Source organism: Bison bison, unplaced genomic scaffold (assembly GCF_000754665.1).
Source record: "Bison bison bison isolate TAMUID 2011002044 unplaced genomic scaffold, Bison_UMD1.0 scf7180017864508, whole genome shotgun sequence".
Taxonomy (NCBI): domain Eukaryota; kingdom Metazoa; phylum Chordata; class Mammalia; order Artiodactyla; family Bovidae; genus Bison; species Bison bison.
Genome location: NW_011495064.1, coordinates 3,555,241 through 3,565,419, shown reverse-complemented (window position 1 = coordinate 3,565,419; position 10,179 = coordinate 3,555,241). Strand labels below are relative to the sequence as shown.

Sequence of the window (10,179 nt, the reverse complement as noted above, 5' to 3'; positions counted from 1 at the left end):
TCAGTTCAGTCGCTCAGTCTTGTCCAACTCTTTGCGACCCCATGGACTGCAGCATGCCAGGCTTCTGTCCATCACCAACTCCCAGAGCTTACTCAAACTCATGTCCATCCAACCATCTCATCCTCTGTTATCCCCTTCTCCTCCCACCTTCGATCTTTCCCAGCATCGGGGTCTTTTCTAGTAAGTCAGTTCTTTGCATCAGGTGGCCAAAGTATTGGAGTTTCAGCTTCAGCATCAGTCCTTCCAGTGAACACCCAGGACTGATCTCCTTTAGGATGGACTGGTTGGATCTCCTTGCAGTCCAAGGGACTCTCAAGAGTCTTCTCCAACACCACAGTTCAAAAGCATCAATTCTTCAGCGCTCAGCTTTCTTCACAGTCCAACTCTCACATCCATACATGACTACTGGAAAAACCATAGCCTTGACTAGACGGACCTTTGTTGGCAAAGTAATGTCTCTGTTTTTTAATATGCTGTCTAGAGTGTTCATAGCTTTCCTTCCAAGGAGCAAGCGTCTTTTAATTTCATGGCTGCAGTCACCATCTGCAGTGATTTTGGAACCGAAAAAATAAGGACTCTCATCACTGTTTGCATTGTTGCCCCGTGTATTTGCCATGAAGTGATTGGACCAGATGCCATGATGTTAGTTTTCTGAATGTTGAGTTTTAAGCCAACTTTTTCACTCTTCTCTTTCACTTTCATCAAGAGACTCTTTAGTTCTTTGCTTTCTGCCATAAGGGTGGTGTCATCTGCATATTTGAGGTTATATTCCAGCTTGTGCTTCATTCAGCATTTCTCATGATGTACTCTGCATATAAGTTAAATAAGCAGGGTGACAATAAAGGCAAAGGAGAAAAGGAAAGATATAAGTATCTGAATGCAGAGTTCCAAAGAATAGCGAGGAGAAATAAGAAAGCCTTCCTCAGCGATCAACGCAAAGAAATAGAGGAAAACAATTGAATGGGAAAGTCTAGAGATCTCTTCAAGAAAATTAGAGATACCGAGGGAACATTTCATGCAAAGATGGACACAATAAAGGACAGAAATGGTATGGACCTAACAGAAGCAGAAGATATTAAGAAGGGATGGCAAGAATACACAGAAGAAATATACAAAAAAGATCTTCATGACCCAGATAATCACGATGATGTGATCACTCACATCACTAGAGCCAGACATCCTGGAATGGGAAGTCAAGTGAGCCTTAGGAAACATCACTACGAATAAAGCTAGTGGAGGTGATGGAATTCCAGTTGAGCTATTTCAAATCCTAAAAGATGATGCTGTGAAAGTGCTGCACTCAATATGCCAGCAAATTTGGACAACTCAGCAGTGGCCACAGGACTGGAAAAGGTCAGCTTTCCTTCCAATCCCTCACCTCCCCCTGCCAAAAAAAAGCCCCATATTCAGGATCGTATTCCTGGGATTTTCCCTCCAGATTCAATGATGGGAATCGGCATAAGAATGAAATTGTGAAACCTGTTTTGTTTTTTTTTTTCTCAGTAATTCCCCACTGCACAGACTTCCCTCCAGGGCTGTTTTCAGATCCCAGGCCCACCCTCACCACGCCTCCCAGCCAGGAAGATAGTTCTGAGAGGAGTTGGGGGTCAGGGGCCAGGGGAAGGCGGGCCAGAGCCTCCACCTGAGCCAGTGGTCCAGCTGGCATGTCACCTGTAAACAAGTAAATGTTTACAAGCCTCAGGTTCTCTCTGCCCTCTGCCACACTCCCAAGCTTGCCCCTCCCAGCCACCCTCCCTGCAGTCATTGCCCCTGGATGTTTTCCTTGGCGTCCCCCCTTCTCAGCTTCTCCCTCCACTTGCTCAAAGCCCCTCTCCAAGACCAGCCTCGGGCTCGGTGCTTTCCAAGGTCTCCGCCCTCTGCCCCGCCCCACACCCACCCCAGACCGAACTGGACACGGTCAGTTATAATTGGCATTGTCTCCTTTAAAATTAATGTAAAATTTTTTTCATTATATTCTGATTATATGAGGAAAGCACACACAGTGTAAAGAAATAATCTTAAAAAAAAAGATGAAGGAGGAGCTGTAATTCTTCTCAGAGTGGTGGTTCCACTTGGGTGGATTCTATCCCAACAGATTCTAGTGTCTGCTTTCCCCACGTGCCCCCTAACCCCCTCTGTCCCCCACTGCGTGGTCTCCCTGCTCCAGAGCAGCTCTGAGTGGCCTCCACTGCCCGCTGTCTGACCCCTCTGCCGCCAGCCAGCTGTTTCCAGGGTGCCCCTCCCTCCCTCTGCTCCAGCTCAGCTGGTTCCCCAGCAGCGATCGGTCTCCCAGAAGTGAGCCCTGCCTCAGCTTCTTGCATCAACCCCTGGGGTCTGTCTGCTGGTGTGATTCCCGCCCCCACAGGGCCATCTTCACCTCAAATCCTACTGCTCCTTTGGGGCCTGGTTGGGTTTAGTCACTTCCTCCCTGAAGCCTTCAGAACTACTACACATCACCGCGACCTCCTTCCCCAAAAGGTGGAAGGACCCTTTCTCCTTCCTGGCCAAGGCGAAGCTGAGATTCATTCAGTATTCATGGACCAGACAATTGCCTTCCTGAAGTACCTTTTCCCCTCTAGCGTCTGGGTGTTTGCGGCGGTGTCTTAGTCAGGGTACAGCGTCTGGTACACAGGCCTGAGCCTGCTCTCTGGGGCTGAGGTGGCGGGAAAGAGCCGTTTGCCAGGACTGCAGAGCTCAGGAGTTCCAAATGCCCTGGGCCTCCGAGGGCAAGGCCAGGCTGGGGAAGGGGAATCCTGCAGATGGAGCTGGCTAGGGATGCTGGATCGTTCCCCAGCACCCCCGGGGGCATCACGGCCTGGAGGCACACCCAGTGGGCTCCTACTTTTCCCCTGCTGCCAGGTGTCAAGTCCCAACCCGGCCAGCCCATGGCATCGGCCACCTGCAGGCCTCAGACGTTGTGCTAAAGAGCAGGCTGGGACCTGGGCAGCACAGGTGCTGCTGGAGGAGCGGGGCAGGTGGCCTGTGTCCTCGGATTTTGCACATGGTGTTTGAGTGGGAGAAGAATGTCTACACTCCAGAGTGTCTGCTGTCCTCAAACATGGCTCCAGCTTCTGCCCCTAGGAGGCCGCCGGCTCTGTGCAAAGAGGCTGTCACTATTCCTGGGGCACCTCCAGATGCTGTAAAGGGGGAGGGTGATAAGGGCAGGGGAAGTGGGGGAACGGGAACCTCGGCTGACTCTGAGCTCCCACCCCATTATCACCAAGCCGGAGCCCGGCTGGCCACCTCTGGAGCCTGCCTGTCCCCTCCCAGCACAGCCTCGGGGTGGGTTATCTGCCCGGGGCACCACGGTGGGGTGTTTCCTGCCACCCTTCCTATCTTAGAAGGAGCCTGAAGGGGACGAGGCAGTGGGAGCCTCTGAGTGGGGGAGGGGTGTGCCCGCTGGGTGCCAGGAGCCGGCTGTCTTCACGGCAGGAGCCTTGCCCGTCTTCGGGGCAGGTGAGCCCTGCCCTTCATTCCCTCTGTGTAGCAGGTGAATGTCCCATAAACGAATGGGCCCCAACAGCCTCCAAGGGGACCAGGGGATCAAAGCATCCTCTTATCAGATAGAACTGGCCTTGGTCCTAAGTTCACCCCTGGTTGTCCAGGGGGCAAGAGCAAGGGCATGAGTAGGTGGGTGAGGGGGCAAATGCTCAACCAGACTTCCTTCCCTCTGTGCCTCCTCGGGTCAGCACAGCGAGGGTGTCCAGACTGACCCGCACATCTGTCTGTGAAGGGGTGTCCACAGGAGCCCCAGGGCTGGGGGACAGTGTGAATTTCCAGGTGGCAGAGAGTTCTTCCTTTACTGAAGCAGGAGAGGATGGTCATTCATCAGGGCCCTAGAGAGTGCTGAGTGAGTGGGGCCCAGACCCCTCTTGGAAGATGCCTCCCAGACACTGTTGGCACGGGAAACCCAGGCTGGGCTTGCAGCAGTGGGGTCAAGGAAGCCCGTCTCTCCCCAGGCCTGTTACCTGTGCCACAGCCTCCTGACCCTGGCCGGGGTGGTGGTCAGCTGCCAGGACCTGACTCCAGACCAGTGGGTGAGTCTCCTGAGAGAGGCTGGGCTGGGGCTGGCGGTGGAGGAGCCCAGCCCACTGCCAGGAACTGGAAAGAGTGGGAGGCTGAGAAAAAAGCAGGCCTGGGGGAGCCGGCCTCCTCCTCCTCCCAGCAGGCCCTCTGAAGGGATACTGACCCATGCCCCCAGTCGCCCATGCCTCCCCTCCCTTTCCTGCCCCACTGCTGAGCAGTCACTCAAACCCATCCTCCTCTTTCTCTAACTCCGTGCTCCCCTCCCCTACCCTGTGGCCCGCCCTCCCTGCTCTCCCTGCCCTCCCGTGGCCTCTGCAGGGAGAGCTGCAGCTGCTCTGCATGCAGTTGGACCGCCACATCAACACCCATATCCGGGAGAGCCCCCAGGCCATGCATCAGACCACACTCAAGGACCTAGCTGCCCAGACCTACATCCGCTGGCAGGAGCTGCTGGCACACTGCCAGCCCCAGGTGGTGCCCCCACCCCACTCGCCCCCAGGCTTGGAAGGGGAGGGAAGTGGTCAGTTGACTGACCAGAGCCCGCAGAGTGTCTACCCCCTCTGCAGCTGCCAGGCTCCTGGCTGGGAGATGGGAGAGGGCAGTGGGGGGTGGGGGGAGATGCATCCCTGGTGGACCATCGTCTTTCTTACCAAGGGGCAAATGCCCAGGGCAGGTAGGGTGCAGTGAGGGGGACACAGACAAGCTGACTCCTGGGTAAAGGCAAAGAGAAACTTCACCCCAGAGAGAGGGAGGCGCCTAGACCAGAGGGCCGGTTTGTCGAGAGCGGTGCCAGGAAGGGACACCAGAGGCACCAGCTGTCCACCCTCTGCCCAGCTGTCCTGCAGGCTTGAGGTTGGCCTCCCACTCTGCTGGGAGGAACACACCCAGGCGGCTCTGCTGGGAGGAACACACCCAGGCGGCTCTGCTGCTGCTGCTGCTAAGTCACTTCAGTCGTGTCCGACTCTGTGCGACCCCAGAGACGGTGGCCCACCAGGCTCCCCCGTCCCTGTGATTCTCCAGGCAAGAACACTGGAGTGGGCTGCCATTTCCTTCTCCAATGCATGAAAGGGAAAAGTGAAAGTAAAGTTGCTCAGTCGGGCCCGACTCTTAGCAGCTCTGGTCCCTCCTAATTTTTGTAGCAATGATCCTGCGCTCCTGATTTTTCAGACTCTCGGAGTGATAATTGTTCAGTCACTCAGTCGTGTCAAACTCTTTGCATGTGACCCCATGGGCTGCAGCAACCCAGGCGCTCCCACCCTTCACTATCTCCGAGAGTTTGCTCAAACTCGTGTCCATTGAGTCAGTGATGCCATCCAACCATCTCATCCTGTCGCCCCCTTCTCCTTCTGCCCTCAATCTTTCCCAGCATCAGGGTCTTTTCCAGTGAGTCAGCTCTTCACATCAGGTGGCCAAAGTATTGGAGCTTCAGCTTCAGCATCAGTCCTTCCAATTAATATTCAGGGTTGATTTCCTTTAGGATTGATTTGTGATAATATTCATAGCTCGTATTTATTGAACAAAGATCCTCTTCTACATGAATCCACATAACCGCCCCCCTCCATGAGGCAGGTATTGTTGCGATCCCATTTTACAGATGGTCAAGCTAGCGAAGAGTCACTGAGAGGTTAAACAGCTTGCTCCATCACGCAGGCTGTGGCTTGCAAATATCAAGACCAAGGCACCAAGCCAGCCTGACTTGCACGCCTGCAGAATTAAGCACGGTCCAGCCCCTCTGGCAGCCTGGCTTCTGGCCTCTTGTCGGTTCTGCCAATAAGCAGCCGTCCCACCCCCAGCCCCTGATAGAGATGAGCTGGGTCTCCTAAGAACTCTGTCTCCAACTCCCCTCCCACTGCCCCTGAACCCCTAGCTCTCCTTCCCCTCCGTGCCCCACCCCCCAGCGGCCCGTAACCTCTGACTTGGGGCTGACACATCAGCCACAAGCTGTGGCTTGGGTCTCAGATTGCACAAGTCTCTGAGAAAGCTGGAGAGCAAGCCTCACCCTCCACCCCTGAGGGACTAGATCACACTGGTCTCTGGTGGGAAGCGGTGTGCTTGTCAGGAGAAGAAGGAAAGATGATTGGCGGCCTGGCCGAGCCAGGGCCAGGCCCCAGCTTCCCCTCATACCGCCTGGGCCTGCGAGCTGGCAGTAGAGGGAAGCAAGGCAGAGCTGTGGCCGGGCGGCCTGTTGACCTGCCGCATCCTCACCTGCACAGGAGCCCCCGGAGCCCTGGGGCTTAGCGAGTGGCAGGAGGAGGCCTTGGTGGATGTTCAAGGGGCAATGGAGAGTCAGGGAACATCAGGTCCGTGGGCCCCATGGGCCCAGACCATCACACCATGTTTTTCTCTTTGCCGCAGGCCCAGTACTTCAGCCTCTGGGAAGGTGTCTAATGGAGCAGGGCAAGGGTGGCCTGGTGCTTCTGGCTCGCAAGAACTGAACACGGCCTAGGTAACGAGTCATGGAGGATGGAGGCCAGGGGAAGACCAACCAGCCGAAGCGAGCGCCTGCCTCCCCCGCTGCCCTGAGGCCCGCTGGGCAAGGGTTCTGCCTTGCACGTCTCCATCCCTTCCCCATTGTCTCTGCTCCCCAAGACCATCGTCTCCAAAACTCTGGTTTCCCTGGGCCTCCCGAGCCCCCAGCCACCATCCTCCCCACCCTCCTCCACTTCTCCCTGTGTTGTTTATGTGAGGGTTCTTTCTGCACACTAAAGTCTCAGCATCAGTGGTTTAGAAGAGTTCCTCCGATCCTTTACTGAGGGCCTGTGCCCAGCGTCCAGTTTCCTGATTTCTCCGCTTGTGCTTTGCAGAATTCTCACCCGGGGCCAGTTGTGTGACTGGGTTTCAGGCCCTGCCCTGCCCCCTGCAGCAGAGGACTGTTTATTAAACCTTCAGGGTTTATGAACAGTCTTGGCTATGGCCTGAAAGCTGTCAGAAACCCTGGGAGCAGGGGTGGGGAACATCCGTTTGGACCAGTCTGAAACCACCCCCCTGCTGCCACTGGGGAAGAGCCATGGGGTGAAATGGTAGATGAGGGCTGTAATTACCCTTAATTCGATTTATTGTTGAGCTCTGAAATCAACTCCCAGACTTAGGTGTTGGGAGCGGGGTTGGTTAGTTCCCAATACTTTTTGTTTTCTCTTGGCCTTACCCAAGATCAGGTTTTGTGGGCCCTGATCCCTAAAGGGGCGCTAGATGTCTTCGACCTGCTCCCTTTGAGAGCAGGTATCCTTCGGCACCCCCAGGATATCCATGGGTATCACTTTCTCTGGGTATCACTTTCTCTCTCTGCCCTGAGAATCCATTCCTAGTCTCTGGCCCTTCCTCAGCCTTTCTAGGTTGGAAGGGGTTTTGCAGGGGCCACAGGAGTTGAAGAGGAAGTAGCCCTGTGCACTGGGCCCGTGCCCATGATCCAGCTCAGCCCCTAGCGTCTGCCCGCGTTCACCATGGCTGTGCTTGTGACTGTCTCTGTTTATTTGTCCCTCTCCTCTGTTCTGTCATGCCAAGTTAAGACTGGTTAAGGAGGAGAGAGACTCCCCCAAAATAAAGGCCCTTCCAGGCCAAGTGCCTCAGTTTGCAGACCGGAAGGGCAGCCCATCACTCCCTGGGCTTGTTGGAGGTCCTCACTGGGTCCCCAGAATGCTGTGAGCCGGTGTGTGGGCTCAGTCACTCAGGTGTGTCGGACTCCGACCCTATGGACTAGCTCACCAGGCTCCTCTGTCCATGGGAGTCTCCAGGCAAGAATACTGGAGTGGGTTGCCATTCCCTATTCCAGGGGATCTTCCCGACCCAGGGATCGAGCCCATGTCTCTTGCATCTCCTGCATTGGCAGGTGTGTTCTTTACCACTGCATCACCTGGGGAGCTGCTGGGAGTCAGGGGCATCTATAATTCAAAGGGCATGAGCTCACAGCAGGGCGCCAGGCACCATGCAGGTTGTCTCCCTGCCTTTGCCAGGTGAGAGGTGGAGAAGCTCTCTGCCAGGGAGGCTTGGAGGCGCAGGCAGCTTGCCTGGGAGTTCTGGTTTCTTTTCCTGGCCATGTCACAGGCCCCCTCAGCCAGGGCGCTGCTGAGGCCCCAGGAGCATCAGGTAGGCCTGAGATCCTCTGATAACAGAGTGGCGGCTGCGGGAAGCCACCTCCTCAGCCCCCTTCAGGGCGGCCCCGGCTCCTGACACTGCACATCCTGACGGTTAGTGCTCGGCTATTCAGTTTGCTCTGGAAACCTGGAAATCACCTTTGAAATTTCCCTTCTTTGTTCTCGCTGCCAAGGGAGGCCTAAGAAACTGAAGTGGGGATTTTTCCAAATTCTCGAAGCCGCCCCTGCTAGGCTCAGAGAGAGGGCTCGAGTGTCCAGCTCAGGACCCCGTCCTCTCCAGGCCGGGCTCTTGTGCACCGCCCCCTCCCCTCAAGCACACTCACCCCCGAGAGAGAAACAGACACCAAGGAGGGAGGAGGTGTGGGTGCCAGCTCAGGCCCTCCAGAGGCCCCACTGTAACCTGAGCAGAGGTGTGCACTCAGGTCACCCAAGGGCGTGTGGTATCCCTTGGGACGTGTAATGGGCCCTCTCTGGAACTGGCTTGGAGCTGACCAGATCTTCTAAAATCAGTCCAGGACCAGTGAAAGAGTCAGCCTCCTTGAGGCCAGAAATTCACAGTGATGCTGGCAGCTTCACCACTCACCCTTTCCAGATCCCTGAGCGCCTGGGAAAAGGCTGTGGGATATCCTGATGGAGGCCACTGGAAACGCAGCATCCGGGGCTGTGATGACGGATGCTTTCCTGCTTCCTTCGGTGATGGTGGCAGGGAGGGGCTGGAAGGGAAGGGCTTCCCAGGTGGACAGCTTTGATAACCCTCCTTCAGGAGGAAGTGGAGGGAGGAAGTCCTTTTCCTCTGTCCCCACTCACCTCGGTCCCCAGGCCCCCAGATCCCTGAAGGGTGGCTGACCCAGGCTGTTTCATTTCCCCGCTGTGGGTTGACTGCAGCTCCTGACTGCCTTGGAAGTTGGCCAAGCAGTGTGGACTAGAGAACCCTACCGTGAACCCTGGGCCCCGCTCCTGGCAAAAGGCAGCCTCTGGCGAGCTGGAGTTAAAAGGAAGGGGCACCATGGCGGGTGACCAAGACATGGGGACAAGGGGGGCCTAGCTATCTAGATAAGACTCCCAGATCTGTCTCTAGGGACCAGCATGAGCTGCCAGTAGGTCCTTAGGGAACCTGGCGGCCGAGGGGGAGGGGGGCGCGGCATTTAGCACATCTGCCTTTTCTTGGCCACAAGCAGTTAAACAAATTGGGTAAGTAAGAGGGACTGTCAAGGCCTAAGGTATGAATGCTGGGCCCCTTCCATAAGAGTGTGATCAGTCACTTAGTTGCACTGAAGTACAACTTTGCACTTCAGTCTGACTCTGCACGACCCCATGGACTGTAGCCTGCCAGCCTCCTCTGTCCATGGGATTTCTCAGGCAAGAATACTGGAGTGGGTTGCCATGCCCTCCTCCAGGGGATCTCCCTGACCCAGAGATCCAACCCGTATCTCCTGCATTGGCAGGCGGATTCTGTACCATCTGAGCCACCAGGGAAACCCTCATTTTAAAGTATGAATCACGAGCAAACAGTCATGCAGGAAACTTTATCCCCTGCCCACCCACCCACGGAAAAGGCGAGCACTGGAAAGGAAGAGAATCTAGCAGGAAATGAGCAAGGTAGAAAAGGGGAGCACACAAGGAGCGTTTGAAAGGGAAGAGCTCTGTGATAAGGAACCAAGAAGCCCGCCTTGAGCTACAGAAGACGTCCCTGCCAGTGAAACCAAACCCCTTCAGAGAGTTTCCACTGGGGCCAGTCTTGCAAGTGGGGCCAAGAGCTCAGATCTTGGCCTGGTAATCCTCACACCTAGAGGTGAGGAAAGACAGCAGAAAACGAAGTGTCCGTGGCCTAAACATCAGGATATCCCATAACTTAGTGGAGAGATGGGATCAGGAGTCATAAAGCCTGATTTAACATTCTGACCTTGCTAGTTATCAGTGTGACTTTGGGCAGGCTATGCCTTTCTGCCACTCCTCTGATCTATAAAATGAGAGAAGCAGTACCTACTTTGTAAAGGGTGGTCATGAGGACAGAGTGAAGGCAGGTTCCAAAGTCTAAAGCACAGACCCAAATGTGAGCGTA

At 55.4% G+C, this 10,179-nt stretch overlaps 1 protein-coding gene across 1 annotated transcript in view; it reads left to right on the top strand.

Moving 5' to 3' along the window:
• The window catches only part of FAM178B (family with sequence similarity 178, member B), a 99,532-nt gene extending 92,790 nt beyond the window's left edge, over positions 1–6,742 (top strand). The window contains exons 16-18 of the mRNA XM_010829855.1: positions 3,960–4,037; positions 4,345–4,497; positions 6,382–6,742. Coding sequence (XP_010828157.1) covers positions 3,960–4,037; positions 4,345–4,497; positions 6,382–6,414 — 264 coding nt within the window. The 3' untranslated portion in view covers positions 6,415–6,742. The remainder of the gene's footprint in view (positions 1–3,959; positions 4,038–4,344; positions 4,498–6,381) is intronic.
• Positions 6,743–10,179: the final 3,437 nt, after the last annotated feature.